Genomic DNA, 21,007 nt, shown 5'->3' with positions numbered 1-21,007 from the left:
GTGTATCCTCAATCCTAGAGGTGTCAGTTTACGTGTATCATCAGTCCTAGAGTTGTCAGCATATGTGTATATCCTCAGTCCTAGAGGTGTCAGTGTATGTGTGTATCGTTAGTCCTAGAGGTGTCAGTGTATGTGTGTATCCTCAGTCCTAGAGGTGTCAGTGTATGTGTGTATCCTCATTCCTAGAGGTGTCAGTGTATGTGTGTATCCTAAGTCCTAGAGGTGTTAGTGTATGTGTGTATCCTCAGTCCTAGAGGTGTCAGTGTATGTGTGTATCCTTAATCCTAGAGGTGTCAGCGTATGTGTGTATCCTCAGTCCTAGAGGTGTCAGTGTATGTGTGTATCCTCAGTCCTAGAGGTGTCAGTGTATGTGTGTATCCTCATTCCTAGAGGTGTCAGTGTATGTGTGTATCCTCAGTCCTAGAGGTGTCAGTGTATGTGTGTATCCTCAGTCCTAGAGGTGTCAGTGTATGTGTGTATCCTTAGTCCTAGAGGTGTCAGTGTATGTGTGTATCATCAGTCCTAGAGGTGTTAGTGTATGTGTGTGTCCTCAGTCCTAGAGGTGTTAGTGTATGTGTGTATCCTCAGTCCTAGAGGTGTCAGTGTATGTGTGTATCCTCAGTCCTAGAGGTGTCAGTGTATGTGTGTATCCTCCTCAGCCCTAGAGGTGCCAGTGTATGTGTGTATCCTCAGTCCTAGAGGTGTCAGTGTATGTGTGTATCCTTAGTCCTAGAGGTGTTAGTGTATGTGTATCCTCAGTCCTAGAGGTGTCAGTTTACGTGTATCATCAGTCCTAGAGGTGTCAGTGTTTGTGTGTATCCTCAGTCCTAGAAGTGTCAGTGTATGTTTGTATCCTCAGTCCTAGAGGTGTCAGTGTATGTGTGTATCCTCATTCCTAGAGATGTCAGTGTATGTGTGTATCCTCAGTCCTAGAGGTGTCAGTGTAGGTGTGTATCCTCAGTCCTAGAGGTGTCAGTGTATGTGTGTATCCTCATTCCTAGAGGTGTCAGTGCATGTGTGTATACTCAGTCCTAGAGATGTCAGTGTATGTGTGTATCCTCAGTCCTAGAGGTGTCAGTGTATGTGTGTATCCTCAGTCCTAGAGGTGTCAGTGTATGTGTGTATCCTCAGTCCTAGAGGTGTCAGTTTGTGTATCCTTAGTCCTAGAGGTGTCAGTGTATGTGTGTATCCTCATTCCTAGAGGTGTCAGTGTATGTGTGCATCCTCAGTCCTAGAGATGTCAGTGTATGTGTGTATCCTCATTTCTAGAGGTGTCAGTGTATGTGTGTATCCTCATTCCTAGAGGTGTCAGTGTATGTGTGTATCCTCATTCCTAGAGGTGTCAGTGTAGGTGTGTATCCTCATTCCTAGAGTTGTCAGTCTGTGTATCCTCAGTCCTAGAGGTGTCAGTGTGTGTGTGTATCCTCAGTCCTAGAGGTTTCAGTGTATGTGTATATCCTCAGTCCTAGAGGTGTCAGCATATGTGTGTATCCTCAGTCCTAGAGGTGTCAGTCTGTGTATCCTTAGTCCTAGAGGTGTTAGTGTATGTGTGTATCCTCAGTCCTAGAGGTGTCAGTGTATGTGTGTATCCTTAGTCCTAGAGGTTTCAGTCTGTGTATCCTTAGTCCTAGAGGTGTTAGTGTATGTGTGTATCCTTAGTCCTAGAGGTGTCAGTGTATGTATGTATCCTTAGTCCTAGAGGTGTCAGCGTATGTGTGTATCCTTAGTCCTAGAGGTGTCAGTGTATGTGTGTATCATCAGTCCTAGAGGTGTCAGTTTGTGTATCCTCAGTCCTAGAGGTGTCAGTGTATGTGTGTATCCTTAGTCCTAGAGGTGTTAGTGTATGTGTGTATCCTTAGTCCTAGAGGTGTTAGTGTATGTGTGTATCCTCAGTCCTAGAGGTGTCAGTGTATGTGTGTATGTGTGTATCCTCAGTCCTAGAGGTGTCAGTGTATGTGTGTATCCTTAGTCCTAGAGGTGTTAGTGTATTTGTGTATCCTTAGTCCTAGAGGTGTCAGCATATGTGTGTATCCTCAGTCCTAGAGGTGTCAGTGTATGTGTGTATCGTTAGTCCTAGAGGTGTCAGTGTATGTGTGTATCCTCAGTCCTAGAGGTGTCAGTGTATGTGTGTATCCTCATTCCTAGAGGTTTCAGTGTATGTGTGTATCCTTAGTCCTAGAGGTGTTAGTGTATGTGTGTATCCTCAGTCCTAGAGGTGTCAGTGTATGTGTGTATCCTTAGTCCTAGAGGTGTCAGCGTATGTGTGTATCCTCAGTCCTAGAGGTGTCAGTGTATGTGTGTATCCTCAGTCCTAGAGGTGTCAGTGTATGTGTGTATCCTCATTCCTAGAGGTGTCAGGGTATGTGTGTATCCTCAGTCCTAGAGGTGTCAGTGTATGTGCGTATCCTCAGTCCTAGAGGTGTCAGTGTATGTGTGTATCCTTAGTGCTAGAGGTGTCAGTGTATGTGTGTATCCTCAGTCCTAGAGGTGTTAGTGTATGTGTGTGTCCTCAGTCCTAGAGGTGTTAGTGTATGTGTGTATCCTCAGTCCTAGAGGTGTCAGTGTATGTGTGTATCCTCCTCAGCCCTAGAGGTGCCAGTGTATGTGTGTATCCTCAGTCTTAGAGGTGTCAGTGTATGTGTGTATCCTCAGTCCTAGAGGTGTTAGTGTATGTGTATCCTCAGTCCTAGAGGTGTCAGTTTACTTGTATCCTCAGTCCTAGAGGTGTCAGTGTATGTGTGTATCCTCAGTCCTAGAAGTGTCAGTGTATGTGTGTATCCTCAGTCCTAGAGGTGTCAGTGTATGTGTGTATCCTCATTCCTAAAGGTGTCAGTGTATGTGTGTATCCTCATTCCTAGAGGTGTCAGTGTATGTGTCTATCCTCAGTCCTAGAGATGTCAGTGTCTGTGTGTATCCTCATTCCTAGAGGTGTCAGTGTATGTGTGTATCCTCAGTCCAAGAGGTGTATGTGTGTATCCTCATTCCTAGAGGTGTCAGTGTATGTGTGTATCCTTATTCCTAGAGATGTCAGTGTATGTGTGTATCCTCAGTCCTAGAGGTGTCAGTGTAGGTGTGTATCCTCAGTCCTAGAGGTGTCAGTGTATGTGTGTATCCTCATTCCTAGAGGTGTCAGTGTATGTGTGTATCCTCAGTCCTAGAGATGTCAGTGTATGTGTGTATCCTCAGTCCTAGAGGTGTCAGTGTATGTGTGTATCCTCAGTCCTAGAGGTGTCAGTGTATGTGTGTATCCTCAGTCCTAGAGGTGTCAGTTTGTGTATCCTTAGTCCTAGAGGTGTCAGTGTATGTGTGTATCCTCATTCCTAGAGGTGTCAGTGTATGTGTGCCTCCTCAGTCCTAGAGATGTCAGTGTATTTGTGTATCCTCATTTCTAGAGGTGTCAGTGTATGTGTGTATCCTCATTCCTAGAGGTGTCAGTGTATGTGTGTATCCTCATTCCTAGAGGTGTCAGTGTATGTGTGTATCCTTAGTCCTAGAGGTGTCAGTGTATGTGTGTATCCTCAGTCCTAGAGATGTCAGTGTATGTGTGTATCCTCATTCCTAGAGGTGTCAGTGTATTTGTGTATCCTCATTCCTAGAGGTGTCAGTGTATGTGTGTATCCTCAGTCCTAGAGATATCAGTGTATGTGTGTATCCTCATTCCTAGAGGTGTCAGTGTATCTGTGTATCCTCAGTCCTAGAGGTCTCAGTGTATGTGTGTATCCTCAGTCCTAGAGGTGTCAGTGTATGTGTGTATCCTCAGTCCTAGAGGTGTCAGTGTATGTGTGTATCCTCAGTCCTAGAAGTGTCAGTGTATGTGTGTATCCTCAGTCCTAGAGATGTCAGTGTATGTGTGTATCCTCAGTCCTAGAGATGTCAGTGTATGTGTGTATCCTCAGTCCTAGAGGTGTCAGTGTATGTGTGTATCCTCAGTCCTAGAGATGTCAGTGTATGTGTGTATCCTCATTCCTAGAGGTGTCAGTGTATGTGTGTATCCTCAATCCTAGAGGTGTCAGCGTATGTGTGTATCCTCAGTCCTAGAGGTGTCAGTTTGTGTATCCTCAGTCCTAGAGGTGTCAGTGTATGTGTGTATCCTCAGTCCTAGAGGTGTCAGTGTATGTGTGTATCCTCAGTCCTAGAGGTGTCAGTGTATGTGTGTATCCTCAGTCCTAGAGGTGTCAGTGTATGTGTGTATCCTCATTCCTAGAGGTGTCAGTGTATGTGTGTATCCTCAGCCCTAGAGGTGTCAGTGTATGTGTGTATCCTCAATCCTAGAGGTGTCAGTGTATGTGTGTATCCTCAGTCCTAGAGGTTTCAGTGTATGTGTGTATTTTACTTTCATGATTCAGATCAGGTATACAATTAATTAGAAAATTTACAATTTATTTCTATTATTTAATTTGCTTCCTTGTCTTGTTATCCTTTGCTAAAATGTTCATCTAGGAAAGCTCAGAAGCAGCAAATAACCTAGGTTCTAGCTTCCGATTGTTGGCTGCATATTTATACCGATTGTCATTGGCTCACCCATGTGTACAGTTAGAAACCTGTAGTGCATTGCTGCTCCTTCAACAAATGATACAAAGAGAATGAAGGAGATTAGATAAATGAAGTAAACTGGAAAGTAGTTTCAAACAATTGTATGTCCTACCTAAATCATGAAATAAACATGTAGGGTTTCATGTCCCTTTAAGAAATTCAATTGCAGATGCTTTGTAAGGAAGGATAAAAACTAATAGAGAATAAACAAATTGGAATGTGTTACTTAAAGGAATAAGAAAGTAAAAAAAAAAAAACCTTGAATGTCTGAGATAGAGCATTTAATTTTAAGACACTTTTAAATTTACTTATATTTTCAAATGTGCTTTGTTCTCTTAGTATCCCTTATTGAAAACTAATACACACATATCCTACACTAGTTGCTAGCTGCTGATTGATGCCTGCACACATTTATCCCTTGTGATTGGCTAACTAGATGTGTTCAGCCAGCTGCCAGTAGTGCAATGCTGGAAAGTTGTTAAAAATTGTAAGTTCTATCCAAACCATGAAAGAAAAAATTGGGGTTTCCTGTCCCTTTAAGTTGTATTTTAGTAGATGAATGTTAATTCATTTTACAACGTTAAAGGAGCATTAAACACAATTTTTTTTCAACTTTACATTTTACTTCTGTTATCTATTTTGCTTTCTTTTTTTGGTATCATTTGAAAATTATACCTAGGTAGACTAAGGAGCAGAAATACACTACTGGTAGCATCTGGTGATTGTTGGCTGCACATATATGCCTCTTGTCATTGGCTCATTTAATGTGTTCAGTTAGCACCCAGTAGTGCATTGCTGCATATACTTCTACAAAGGATACCAAGATAATGAAGCAAATTTAATAATAGCAGTAAATTAGACCTTCAACCTGCCTATTTAATCGTAAATTTAAGCTGCCTTTGTCAGGTTCATATATGTGTTTCTCTGCCTCACCAGCCTCTGACCTGACCGCACGTCACTGATATCATTATAACATTTATTGACAATCCCACATATCTTGATGTGAATATCATGTCACCAAAGTTTTCACCTATCAATTATTTTATTATAAATGTCCCCTATAAGCTTTAAAATATATAACCAGTCCTCTTCTAATGGGTATTTTGATTTCTTCTTTTAGTTGGAGGATATAGATGCGTGAGGGGGAGTTTTGTCTTAGTCTTATTTATATTGACTCCCACCAGTGCAACCATCCCTATTTTTATTATTAAAAATACAAATACTAGCAATATCTGTCATACAGTATTAGATCGGTCCGTGTCAGAACCATACTCCCAGCTATAAAATGCCAATATAACTCCCATAAGAGATTAAGAGAATATAATTTGTTAAGTAAAATGCTGTGTAAAATCAGTGCTTTACTATCTTGATAAATCTGGCCCAAATTGTGTATTACCTTATAATATGGAGATCCAAATGGTAGGATTCTAGGATGCTCTATTAGCTAGATAGATGTGAGCAGCAATGTTTGATATTTTGCGGTATAAGTTCCCAATTGTAATTATGTGCTCACAGACATTCAAGCCTAATGTGGGACACGGAACTAACTTCTGTGTACATCATATTATTCGTCATTTGACTCATGGCTATCCTATCCTATTGCATTTATCGATATCTGATTGCTTCACTTCAGCACTTAGGAAATCTAAATGTTGCCACCCCACATATGGAGAGCCTACGTATGTTCATATCATGTTGTTATGCTATGACCGTTGAAATTATGACATTCACACTTATATACTTATACTACGGTACCATGATAGGCATATATTAAATTAATGAGTCCCCAAATTAGTTGTCGATGTAAGAATGAGCTATTAATGTTATTCTAATAAATTTATGGTTATGTGTTACCAAGTGACATGACGGTGCTTTTGGATATATATTGTTTAATACATCATAGGCTTGTCTAACTATGTGTAGCCATAATATGTGAATATGTGAAAAATTACTAATGTTAGTGAATGGTGGTGAGATATTAAAAATTAATAGATATAAAAATATATGATATATGAGAACATTTAATAGGGTATCAGTCGAGTTTGTGTCTAGTGTATAAAAACATATGAAGAAATATAATAAAATAATAAAAAATACCCTTATCAAGGATGGATATATGAGGTCCATAATAAGGTCTCTCCATAATGAAATCTATAAAAAAAAATCTCTCCCCTGAACAATAAATCTAATTCTCAGTAAGCTACGTGTTTGGGGGTGGGGGCAAAGGTGAAGGGATATAAATAAAATATTGCATATAAACCTATGTGTATTTGAGTATCACTGGGGAATAGTGTGGTGAATGTAATAGTGAGTAACCTAATATGGTGATGTGAGAATATCAGATAACATAATAACTATGATATATAACCCCTAGGGTCTATATAACTGTAATAAATGCGCAAACATATAGTGGGACCTATGGTTTAAACTATTTCTATTTGGGAAATAATAAATATATATACCCATATATATGTATACCATTATAGTGTGCCTAGACTATAGTGATGCATGTACTATAGGGAGGTGACATGATGATACACATAACAAGATGTACATTATAGGGAAGGAAACATAACTAGACCACTATCTCAAAATGCAGCCATATCTATGTTTTCGTTTAACCCTGCTGGAAACAAGGTGTAAAATTTGTAGATCCAATAGGTTTCCCTCTGGCACAATCTTTTGAACCTATTGGTACCTTGTCTGTGAGGGATTTTTTCCAGGGGGGGTAATATGAAACTGGCACTTAGAGCCTTGATGGCATTGAACATGATGTCTCGAAACACTGTTTTTTGGGCTGCCCTTCTTAACATTTCTATGGTGTTCCCTCCATCTCTTTCTAATTTTCCTAATAGTCCTACCTAAATATTGAATCCCACAAGAGCAGGTAAGTAGGTATATTACATAATACGGAACTGTAGTTAGACTGTAGTTCTGATTATGTAATATACTTACTTACCTGCTCTTGTTTTACCGTAGTATAAGTATAACGTAGGATTTATGTTATTCACCCATAACAGTGTGAATGTCATAAATTCAACGGTCATAGCATAACAACATGTTATGACCGTACGTAGGGTCTCCATATATGGGGTGGCAACATTTAGATTTCCCAAGTGCTGGAGTGAAGCAATCAGATATCGATGACTGCAATAGGATAGGATAGCCATGAGTCAAATGATGAATAATATGACGGACACGGAAGTTAGTTCCGTTTCCCACATTAGGCTTGAATGTCTGTGAGAATATAATTATGATTGGGAACTTATACCGCAAAATATCACACAATGCGGCTCACATAGATCTAGCTAATAAAGCAAACTCTTTTACTGCTCTTGAGAAAGACGAGTTTATCGTTGAAACGGGTAGAGCCATTTTATGAGAGCTTTTTTATCTGTTCATAGTGACATATTGTAATAAATGTTTGTTTGTGCAACAAATATTTGTTTGCTGCCTTTTGGAATTTTCACATTGCTACTATAAGTACCCTGAGAGGAGCTGGATTCCGATTATTTTGGAGTGAGTATACTGCACATCATACACACTGTCAAATACAACACATTTCAGTGTAAATTCTATCATTTGCAGTTGTACCTACACCAGGAGGGATTAGACAGAAATTCCTCAACATACTATTTATATGTTTTACTTAAATGAAGAAGTTGGAATCTGAATTTTTCAGAGTAAGTATACTGCACTAATTATTTGGTGTTGATCTACGCAAATAAAAAGCTAAGTTCTTTATTCCTCAGCTTTAATAGGAGCATCAGAAAAGCATAGACCTGCGCCTCTACACCTACTATCCCCTATTCTATAACAGTCCATAAGGAGAGACTGATAGAAGGCAACGGTCCACACAGAGGGGAGTATTACTCTTGTCATTTCTGTACAAATATTGTTGTTACATCTAGCATATTTTGTATAGAATTATATGAGAGTCTGAGCTTATTTTCCACTGAGGACACCTGGGATACTGGTACTCATGCTGGGCCAGTGAGCGGGGACACTGCAAGTTCCCATTCTGCCTGATTTAGCACAATTGGGTGCTGTTCCATTTGTGAGTATCCCTCATTTATTAAATGTACCACCTTGTACCTACTATATCACACTACGAGGCGCCTTTGTTTTGTGATCTATTCGCAGAAGAAGTTTAAATATGAATGTTTTATAAGTGTATCATCCTATTAAATCACTTGCATTTATCTGATGAACATATTAAGTGCTGTCTGATTTAAAAGAAATTTTCAAGTATACAGAATTAGAACAAGAGGTTGCGATCAGGGTATGGTGAGTGTTCTGGTGCAATTTGTAAAAATTTTTTTTTACAGAAAGGGCGGGGTTAATTTAAAGAACAGGTTTCCGATAGAGCCAGTAAGAAAGCTATGCATTAATTTACAATTTATACATAAAGCCTAAAAATGAAAGAGACTCAAAACCCAAACTTTTTCTTTAATATTTCAGATAGAGCATGCCATTTTAAGCAACTTTCTAATTTACTCCTATTATCTTTTTTTTCCCCATCTTGAAAAAGGTAGCCACATAGTATTCTAATGAAATACATGCACATTCATGAACCCTTAGAGAGTGACTAAGTTGAATAATTACAAGCATAAACTATGAGGAGTTTAAGTGGTATATCTATAGAATCTGTAAATATATACATACAATAGCCAATAACCAAGGGTCTGGAAAGAAGCATATGTATACAAATTCTCTTGTATGGCTGAATCTGATCTCAGGCTTAGAAGTAAAGAGGGCTATACTGGTGCGAATGCGGGACTTTAGGGCAGTTTTATGAGCACATGTAAAATCTGGGTTCTATGGATCTATTTGAAAGTAGGGCTTAGGTATGATTCCCACCCTGTTGCGCTTAGTAGCCTCATGAGAAATTCTAGTGAGGTCTTAATAGCTAGAATAAGATAAAGGTGAGCTGTATAGCAAGATGTACCCTGAGGAATGGGACAGTATAACCAGCTGACAGTTCTACACCCGTATGAGATATCTGGAGCTCAGAGCCCGACATTACACACACAATGAATAATAGCATATAAATAAGACGGACCAGTCAGCATAAAGATAGCCAAATAATATTCTAATATTATATGAGTTTTTTCACAGACCCCCAGATAATGACTAAGTTGAATAATTATAAGTATAAACTATAAGGAGTTTAAGTGGCATACCTATAAAATCTATAAATATATACAAAAGACAGTTAAGAACTTGCAAAGATGTAGATACACACACATTCTCTTGTATGGCTGAAGGTTCTCTATGGTCTGTAAGTAGAGGACCATATAGGTGTAAATGCATGACTGTTAAAGACATATGGAAAGCCCAGGCTCTATGGATCTATTTGCATGACTAGGAGGGATTAACTTGAAAAAACCAACCAGCGAAACTACTGTCGTGCAACCAACATCATAAGGGGAGTATAGTAAGGTCCAGAGCTATAAGTTGACATACTTCAGGCCCAAAGGCCGTCATCCGAGGTATTAGCCATCTAGTAACCAATGGCCAGGGATCTCAAAATGTAAACCCAGTCTGAATAAGGTCTCAATGTTGAGGATAGGACAGTGGCCTGCTGTAGATTGTGTAGAGGCAATCCGGGCACTGCTCAGCGTTCGCTAGATAGTAACCCTGCTCCAGATCTTAGAGTCAGAGGAGAATGCAGAAGGTCTTGGGTTAGTGTGTCAACAAAGTTCCATCGAGAACAGCCAAAATGCATATAGGACCTTTGCGCCCTGTGTCCGTCATCTTGATATAGCTGTACATCGGGCTCACGTAAAAAGATCACTTTAGAAGAACGCTGAGACTTTCGATGTAAGATGCCAGACGGTTGAGTGTCTAATACAACCTGGGTCCTCCTCATAAGAATAGAAGAATCTGTGCGAGGTGTGGATTGCCAAGCTTCCGTTTCTGCCGCTCTTTGCTCTTTGGATGTATTCTCCCCCTCACCTATCTGCGTGTTGCTTAACTGCATTGTGCTTGACTTCAACCAGGGCGAGTGCTGGGGCCCTGCAGCATCGCACCCGGTAAACAGATTGTCACAGTCATCGATAGCATGGGGAGCGTCAGTGGGGGATCTCAGTATAGCGATGCAGCTTGCATGATGTAGGTCTAGGCATGAGCAGAGATCTTTCAATAGAGATATAGCCACCTCCATCCTAATAGGAGGTAGGAGTCATAGATTACCAGCCTGTTGCGTTAGTATAGGAGTCCGCCACGTGGTTGTGCTGTTTGATGTAGATTAAGCATGGAAGCCGATTTGTAGGCTTTGAAGTCCCCAGAGCTTCAGATAGTTCATCTATATGCTAAAAAGCAATTGTCGCCCCTTATGAGGCATAGAGAGTTGGGTGATAGTTGATAATTCATAGCTTAGCTCCGGAGCTCCATCAAGATGCGTCCTGCCATTACAGGAGTTAGCTCCTCCCCCCATTTTTTCTTTTAATCTTAGCTGAGAGCTTGTAAGTTAGTGCTGGACATTCTCTGTGTGCTGTATTAATTTGTTTTGTCATTTTCCCTATGGGCCTTGCACCCAGACCTGTCTAGGGTTAACTGCCTGTGACTCTGGGGACAGTGCAGCTTCCTGAGAGTGCTATTGTGCACCCAGGGCTGTGCATGTTGCAGGGTCATGGGATGTGTACCCATTCTGGTTTGAGAGTGCAGTCCCCTTCCGTGTTTTGTATATGTCTAGGGTGATTACATAAGCCTGTGCACCCTTCACTTGTTCCCTGTTTGTTGGATTGAGAGCTTGCATTATGTGGCTGTTTAGGGACTCAGGTTTTGGAAGATACATTGACGTGGTACCTGGGATTATCACATTTGGCCAGATGCGGTAACTAACTCTTCCATTTTTGCTTTTAATCTTAGCTGAGAGCTTATAAGTGAGTGCTGGACTTTCTCTGTGTGATATATATATATATATATATATATATATATATATATATATATATATATATATATATATATATATATATATATATATATACATATATATATATATATATATATATATATATATACTGTAGACATGTATTTGTATGTATCCAGTGGCGGCTGGTGACTTTTGAAGGTGGGGAGCACTAGCCCTGCCCCCTCAGATGGCTCCGCCCATTTTAATGTGTGTATATATATATATATATATATACATACACAGTATATATATATATATATATATATATATATATATAGATATAGATATAGATATATACACACACACATATACATACATACACACACACACACAGAGACATATATACACACACATTTAGACATATATACACACACACACAAATATATATATATCAGGGCAATTACATTCTAAGATAGCATGATCACACAAAATAAATTGTGTTTGGTATATATACTCAGACACTTGACCCTAAATTACAACAACAAAAAAAGATAGCAATGCAGGCTTAGTAGTTTAAGGCTGATGTTAAGAAATTTATAAGCAACTGGCTGTCAATTATTGTAACATCTAGCTATACTCTCTATAGCAGCAATAACCAAATAAAATGAAATAGGCACTGGATTTCATTGGTGTATGCATGCACAAGCAAAATGTTGATAGATGGAACATAGAAGAAATTATAAATAACTTAAAGGCAGATAAAATTAATTCAAAACCTTAACATCCACATTTTAATATTTTAGAAATGCACTTATATATATATTTTACAGACTGTATATTCTTTTCAAGTTTTGATTTTTTTTTATTTATTTTTTTAACAAAATTAATTTTAGTAGCCAATTAGTGAAAATATAGATGCACAATTTTAATAATTATAGATCCAATTAGACTTTTTGCAAGAATCTGTTTAAGTGTGTGAAACTGCAGAGGGAAGGGTAAATTGTGCCTAATTTTTTTTTATACTACATGTACAGCAGCTTAAGAGTTAAATTAAACAGTCCATGCCACTTTCAGTGTTACCAGTAAGGAGCACTTTTCCCCTTTCACAGCCTGCATAGCTCAGGTGATTTATGATTAGCTCTGTCTTGTGTATTTTGGATTTTCAGGAGAGGCTGCAGATAAACCTGCAAGTTAATGACTCGTCTGTGTCTCTGAAAAGCGCTACTCTCTGAACTGTTAGTCTGCATTCCTTGTTAGGCAGTTTAATTAATTGCTCTTGCTCAATCAAGAAGTGACTAACAGGAAGGATCCAACACATGCAGCGTCCCTAGTTCAGTTAGCTCATATACATTGCTGCTCTATTTGATAAGCCCCTTTGTAAATGTTTAAAGCTGCAAGCCTGATATGTTAAACACACAAGAAAACATTTGAGAGTTATAGATGCACACATCTAGCTGCCGATGTTTACACTATAAGTTATAATGTAAACATCAGCAGCTAGATGTGCTGCAACCCCCATGCCTCAGTCTGAATTCCATCCTTCAGAAGTAAAGGGGGGGGGGGCACATACAAATGTAAAGCATTTAAGCAAAGAGCGTAACGCTGCTCATCCTTCATCCCAGACCCACACACATTAAAATTATATGTCCTGATTAAATGTGCAAGTGCTGTGCTAACAGTCAGGTGTTGTATCAAATATAACCAGGACATATATTTTAATTTGTGGGGGTCTGGGATCCCTAAACATAGGAGCCATAGCATTGCTTATTTCTTACCGGTCTAACAGCCTGCCACTGCATACCTCTCACATGGTGCCTCAACACAGCAGCGGTATCGAGTAGCTGCTCCAGCTCCATCCACTCCTCTCTGCAAGTGCAAAAGCCTGCGCGCAGTGAATGTTTACTTGCTTTTCAAATGGGAAAACCCACCAGTGTCACCCGGTGCAGGCCACACACCCCTAGTGACGCTACTGCCTCCACACACACAGCTCTTAGTGTGCTAGTGTCACGTGACAGCTGGCTCTTGCACACTAAGAGCTGTGCGGTTATGAGACCTATGGGCTGGCCTGTAGGTGGCGCTGCTGTCAATGCAGCTTTAAAGTGGGAAGAGCTTTTGCCTATACTTCTAGCTATCGCACTGCACATCATGTGCGATAGATAGAAGTATTAGGCAAATGCCCATTCCACTTTCAGCCTAAATAAGGCAATTTTAATGTTTTTACTGTGGAGCCTGGAGTATTTCAGGAGTATTTTTTAATTTAATCAGCAAAAATTTTTAAATATTTATTTATTTATTTTATTTCTCACTTTTTTTTTGCTCATCAGGGGTCAGGGGGCATCAGGGGTCAGGCCCAGGGGGTTCACGTGCTCAAGTGCTCCTATAGAGGAGCCTCCACTGTATGTATCTCTATGTTAAAGCACTTTTTTGTGCAAAATTTCTCTTGAATAATTTTTATTAGATGTTGAAACTACTTTTCAACTTATTTTTTTATGTGTTTTGTGACACTTTTTTGTTTTTTAAAACAGAGCTCTGAGGTTGCAATGTCCCGATATGTGTTAACTTCAATTGTGCTCAAGCGATCGTGTTTATTTTCAACTTAATATGAGCGATAAACCTGACACGCACAAACACGCGCCATAAACTCCCTTTTCTTTGTGCGTCACTGTTAGCACTCCACTGGTTATCTGGCCCTAAATGAGTTAAATATACAGTCAACGTTGTGCTCCTGTGTCACTCCAGATGAGGATATGGTTGCTGGCATACATGTGTATGCTCCAAGCATTGACCCAATTGCTGTGTTGAAGTAATCGAAGTAATGGAACTTTAATTGTGTTTAAATGACCATTAAATAAGGTATAATTGAATATTCAACAGATGCAAAATAAAAAGACGATGCAAAATCACTTTTGTCTGAATTTCAATGAGTAGTAGTTTTTTTTTATGACAAACTTCAGTTAGTTCCATTTTCTGTCCCCTGCATCATGTGACAGCCATCACCCAATCATAAAATATATATATGTATGTATATAATGGGAATTCTTGCACATGCTCAGTAGGCACTTGTGCCACAGAAAGTGTTCATATAAAAAGACTGTGCACATTTTAATAATAGTAGTGAATTGAAAACGTGCTTAAAATTGCTTTTTCTATATGAAAGAAAATGTTGGACTACTGTTCATTTAACCTTTTTTAAAGTAAAAGACATAATAAAACACTATTTATCTGCTCTTTTGAATTTTAGGAATAAATATTGTAACTGTGTAAAACACACATCGTACAAGGTTAACATTTTATTACTACTATCCACTTATTTGCAATAGCCGACTTTTAAAGGTGCTCCTTGTATTATTGTTTAAGTTTTATTTATAAGAGGTTTAGGGATTCACCTCTTTACACAGGGAAGCTGAGCTATTTTTAGAGGGGTTTTTATCTGTTTTTTATAAAAAAAAAACACTTTTTCTTTTATTATAACATACAAGAAATTCAAATAAAAAAACCACACAAATGTAATACCGAGGGCAGGATTTATAATAAGGCAGAGTGGCACCTGTTTTTGCCTATTATAAATACCGATCAGCCGACGGCCTTAACTAAGATATTCGCACCTGCGCAGTTCTTTTATTTCACTGCCGGCAGCCATCTTAGTTAAGGTCAATGGCACAGCAGTCAACCTTGAGCACGGGGGCGGGGGTGCATTAGATTTTGGTGCCTACAAGCACCTTGACTGTAAATCTGACCTTTGTGATACTTTTTTATATTTCTTTAACTACTTTGTAATTGATTTTCTAAAATAGCTTACTCATTTGTATTTTGTTTATATTCTATCCATCATTTAAAAATATATCAATAGTTGTTATAGTTATTTTCCATGCAGTATAGTTAGCTGTAGACAAACAAGACCACTTCAGCGCTAAGTCTACAGACTTCTTATCAATCAAATACTGATTCCCATATACCAAATATATCTGTAATATATCTGTAAATAGTGTATAGTATTGTATTACATTTTATTACACCCTCTATATAAGAGTAATGATGGATAATAAGTATTGAGTGAGTATTAAAAAGCATATAATATGCAAGCTGGCAGATCAAATTCACAAATCCACAAATCCAATTATCAAAAAATGAAGCATATACACTCTCAATATAAGTCTTTCAATATAAGTCTCTCAATATAAGTCTTTTAATATAAGTCTCTCAATATAAGTCTTTCAATATAAGTCTTTCAATATAAGTCTCTCAATATAAGTCTCTCAATATAAGTCTTTTAATATAAGTCTCTCAATATAAGTCTCTCAATATAAGTCTCTCAATATAAGTCTTTTAATATAATTCTCTCAATATAAGTCTCTCAATATAAGTCTTATAATATATCTTTCAATATAAGTCTCTCAATATAAGTCTCTCAATATAAGTCTCTCAATATAAGTCTCTCAATGTAAGTCTCTCAATATAAGTCTCTCAATATAAGTCTCTCAATATATGTCTCTCAATATAAGTCTCTCAATATAAGTCTCTCAATATAAGTCTCTCAATATAAGTCTCAATATATGTCTCTCAATATAAGTCTTTCAATATAAGTCTCTCAATATAACTCTCTCAATATAAGTCTTTTAATATAAGTCTCTCAATCTAAGTCTCTCAATATAAGTCTCTCAATATAAGTCTTTCAATATAAGTCTCTCAATATAAGTCTCTCAATATATGTCTCTCAATATAAGTCTCTCAATATAAGTCTCTCAATATAAGTCTCTCAATATATGTCTCTCAATATATGTCTCTCAATATAAGTCTTTCAATATAAGTCTCTCAATATAACTCTCTCAATATAAGTCTCTCAATATATGTCTCTCAATATAAGTCTCTCAATATAAGTCTTTCAATATAAGCCTCTCAATATAACTCTCTCAATATAAGTCTCTCAATATAAGTCTCTTAATATAAGTCTCTCAATATAAGTCTCTCAATATAAGTCTATCTCAATATAAGTTTCTCTCAATATAAGTCTCTCAATATAAGTCTCTCAATATAAGTCTTTCAATGATATTTCCAATGGTATCTTCGGTTATATGTTATGAACCCAGAAACAGTACATCAGTTGTAATTTCAAAAAATCAGAATCAGTCAGCTGTAGATTTTTGCATTTACTGTAGGTTTTTCTAATTATTTTTTTATATGAAATCTAACAAGCAATTTCTCTTTCCCATAAGCTTTCTGCTTGCAGTGTTATGTGTGCACAAGCCCAACTGAAAACAGACAATGCAGAGATGTCCAAGTGTGTTCACAAGAAACCAAAGGCTGCAAAACAACATCGTTCAGTTCAGAATCTGGTATGTTTTTCACTTATTAGCTTCCAGGGTGGATAAGAAATCAATTTATTTTTTTTGTAAGAAAAAAAAAATCTGATTTCTTTTATTTAAATCAGATATTTTTTCATGTAGCATGAGGCTGTATATTCATGGCTGTAAAGTTTAATCATTTTGGTAAATTAATTCTATTAATCCATTCACAATGTTATGCTTTCCCTGAGGTTTCTGTTATATTATATTTTGGCTATTTTTCTATCTAGAACAGGGGTCAGCAACCTTGGGCCCCCAGATGTTTTGGAACTACATTTCCCAAGATGCTGTGACACTCTAATGGCTGTCTGAGCATCATGGGAAATGTAGTTACAAAACATCTGGGGGCCCAAGGTTGCTGACCCCTGATCTAGAACATATTATCACATAGTCTTGGTTTTGTAGTTCTCAAAACTGTGAATTTGTGTCTGCAGCAATAATTTCTCTTCTTCACAGCACAAATGTTCTAATATAAACATACAAAGTTAAGAAATAGACCAGACATCCTCAAACTTGGCCCTCCAGAGGTTTTGGAACTACATTTCCCATGATGCTCAGACAGCTGATATGCAGGATGAGCATCATGGGAAGTGTAGCTCCAAAATCTCTGGAGGGCTAAGTTTGAGGATCTCTGAAATAGACCTTAAGGGGCATTAACCCAAAATTGTTCTTTTATTATTCAGATAAAGCAACAACTTTTAGATTTATTTATCTTATAACATTTGGTTAATTCTCTTGGCATCCTTTGTAGAAGGAGCAGCAATGCACTACTGTCTCATACAACGAATAGAAGATTGTTTGAAGTGAAATAGATCTGCACAAGGATCTAAGTGTGAGGGGCAAGCAGTAAAAATAAAAGTAAAACCTATAATGTTATTGCTTCACTTAAATTATATTTAACTTTTATTGCTTATTTTTCTACTTCTGTTTACCTGCTCATGCACACTTTCCCCCCTAGACATTAATGGGGAGAGTTATAAAAAAAATCTAACCTACGACCGCGGAATGGAGATCGCCCTAACGCAACCCCATTGATGTCTGAAAAGAAAATTGTGTTTAAAGTTAAACCTAACACCCTAACCTAAACCCCTAGTCTAAATACCCCTAAACCACCGCCCCCGACATCGCAGACACCTAAATAAAGTGATTAAACCCTAATCCGCCATTCCCTGACATCGCCGACACTAAATTTAACTATTAACCCCTATTCGGAAGCTCCCTGACATCGTTGATAAACCTATTAACCCCTAAACCACCGCCCCCAACATAACAAAACACTACAATAAAGTATTAACCCTTAAACCCCCAGCCCTACACATTGTAACTACTAAACTAAACCTATTAACCCCTTAACTGCCGTCCCCTTCCACTAACCTATTAAACCCTAAAACTAACACCCCCCTAACTTTAAATTAAAATTGCAATATAACTATATTAAAAGAAATAAAAAATTACCTATGAAATAAAAAAAACTAAATTTAAACTGTAAATTAACTTAACATAACTATTCTAATTAAATAAAAAAACTACCAATTAAAAAATCTAAATTGCAAATTTAAAAAAACCTAACACTACGAAAAAATTTAAACAAATCTAAATTTCCAAAAAATAATAAACACTAAATTACGAAAACTCTAAGATTACAACGAAATTATCAAAAATAAAAAAATAACACCTAATCTAATAGCCCTATAAAAATAAAAAAGACCCTCAAAATAAAAACACCCCCTAACCTGCAATAAACTACCAATAGCCCTTAAAAGGGCCTTTTGTAGGGCATTGCCTTAAGTTAAACAGCTCTTTTGCATACAAAATTACTAAGTCCCCCCCTAAAAGTAAACCACCCCACCCAACCAACCAACCCCCAAAATAAAAAAAACCCTAAGTCTAAAAAATCCTAAATTACCCAGTGCCCTAAAGGGACATTTGTATGGGCATTGCCCTTTAAAAGGGCATTCAGCTCTTTTACAAGGGCCCATCTCTAATCTAAAAAAAAAACACCCCAAAAAAAAAACAAATAAAACCTAACACTAACCCCATAAATTCTACTCACGGTTCCTGAAGTCTGGACATCCATCTTCATCCAGTCGGCAAGAAGTCTTCATCCAGATGGCGACACCTTCATCCATCTCGGGGACATCTTCTATCTTCATCCCAGCAGTGCGGAGTGGAAGACATCCTGCGCTGAGCGTCCTTTTCATACAGTCACCGCCGTACACTGAAGTTGAATGCAAGGTAGCCATTTCAATATGGTGTACCTTGCATTCCTATTGGCTGATTTGATTCTTCAAATTCAAATCGGCCAATAGGATGAAAGCTACTTAAATCCTATTGGCTTATTTGATGTCGCAGGATGTCTTTGCCATTGAGGATAGCTCTGCGCCACCGGAATGAAGATAGTAGATGTCCTCAAGATGAATAAAGTTGTCGACGCCTGGATGAAGACTTCTCACCACTTGGATGAAAATGGATGTCCAGACTTCAGGAACCGTGAGTAGATTTTATGGGGTTAGTGTAAGGATTTTTTTTATATATTTTTTTGTGCTTTTTTAGATTAGGGATTGGCACTTGTAAAAGAGCTGAATGCCCTTTTAGGGGCAATGCCCATACAAATACCCTTTTAGGGGCAATGGGTAGTTTAGGATTTTTTAGAGTTAGTTTTTTTTTATTTTGGGGGGTTTATTTACTTTTTTACTTAGTAATTTTTTTAAGGTAAAAGAGCTGTTTAACTTAGGGCAATGCCCTACAAAATGGCCTTTTAAGGGCTATTGGTAGTTTATTGTAGGTTATGGAGTGTTTTTATTTTAGTGTTTATTTTTTATTTTTATAGGGCTATTAGAATAGGTGTAATTGTTTTAATTTTTTGATCATTTCGTTTATTATTTTTTGTAATTATAAATTTTTTCTTTTTTGTAATTTAGTGTTTATTATTTCTTGTAATTTTAGATTTCTTACATTTTTTCGTAGTGTTAGGTTTTTTAAATTTGTAATTTAGATTTTTTAATTGGTAGTTTTTTTTTCATTTTATTAGAATAGTTATGTTAGGTTAATTTATAGTTTAAACTTATTTTTTTTTATTTTTTTTTATTTCACAGGTAAGTTTTTTTATTTATTTTAAGATAGTTATATTTTAATTTAAAGTTAGGGGGTGTTAGGTTTAGGTGTTAATAGTTTAGTTTATTGTTTTATGATGTGGGGGGCCAGCGGTTTATGGGTTTATAGGTTTAGTTTAGTAGATATAATGTGGGGGCTGGAGGTTTAGGGGTTAATACTTTATTATAGTGTTGGCGATGTGGGATGTCGGCGGTTTAGGGGTTAATAGGTTTACTTAGGTGTCGGCGATGTCAGGGGCAGTGGATTAGGGGTAAATAGGTTTATTTAATAGTCGCAATGTGGGTGGGCGGCAGATTAGGGATTAATACGTTTAACATAGTGTTTGCGATGCGGGAGGGTGGCGGCTTAGGGGTTAATAGGTAGTTTATGGGTGTTAGTGTACTTTGTAACATTTTGAACTTTGTGAAACATTTTTGTTTCACAAAATCCATAACTACTGCTCTCAGATGGCGGTATGGATTGTGTCCGTATAGACTGTAACACAAGCATTTTAGCCGGACCGCACAACCTGTAATACGGTGCTATGGAAATCCCACACTTAAACGTCTTTTTTTTTTTTTGAGTGTGGAATGGACGTTGTGTTACAGGCTAAAATGCTTGCGGTATAGCTATACCGTCGACACTCGTAATATGCGTTCCTGGCCATTCCAGCGTAATGGCCAATTTTTCAGCGTTAATAAACTCGTAATCTAGCCTTATGTTTTTTTAAATGGCATAAAAGTAAATCATTAATTATAACTGGCAAAATAACCTGAAAAGTTAAAATTCTAAAAATGAACACTTTATGTATTATACCCTGATTTAAATTGTGTTTGCTGAATAGTAATTTTTATTTGATTTAAATAAAATAAAATCCACCCTGTTAGCTTCCGACAAAAATTGAATGTGATGAAAACTGTTCCACCTCTCTTTCACAAAAAAATGGATGATATGTCGGTGACTGTGCACAGGTGGTAGATGGAGGTTGTGATGAGAGCAGGATGTGATGTCACTAGTTTGGGGGCGGGGCTTAGGTCCGGTTGTCTGTGTCGCAGTTATTATTACAATCAACCTGAATAGATGTATGTTTCCATGCTCTGTAATAAAATAGAGTTGTACCATCATTGCTGTGTCTTGCATGTGTCCTGCATCTCATGACATGGTGTCAGAAGTTCTGGCCTTC

General features: G+C 37.6%; 1 protein-coding gene across 1 annotated transcript in view; it reads left to right on the top strand.

Annotated features, from left to right (window-relative positions):
- Positions 1-21,007, top strand: part of LOC128659641 (secreted Ly-6/uPAR-related protein 1) — a 104,632-nt gene that overhangs the window by 76,802 nt on the left and 6,823 nt on the right. Inside the window, exon 2 of the mRNA XM_053713217.1 lies at positions 16,603-16,722. Coding sequence (XP_053569192.1) covers positions 16,603-16,722 — 120 coding nt within the window. The remainder of the gene's footprint in view (positions 1-16,602; positions 16,723-21,007) is intronic.

Source organism: Bombina bombina, chromosome 5, assembly GCF_027579735.1.
Source record: "Bombina bombina isolate aBomBom1 chromosome 5, aBomBom1.pri, whole genome shotgun sequence".
NCBI lineage: Eukaryota > Metazoa > Chordata > Amphibia > Anura > Bombinatoridae > Bombina > Bombina bombina.
Note: the sequence above shows the minus strand (reverse complement) of the source record. Positions and strands in the feature narration are given on the sequence as shown.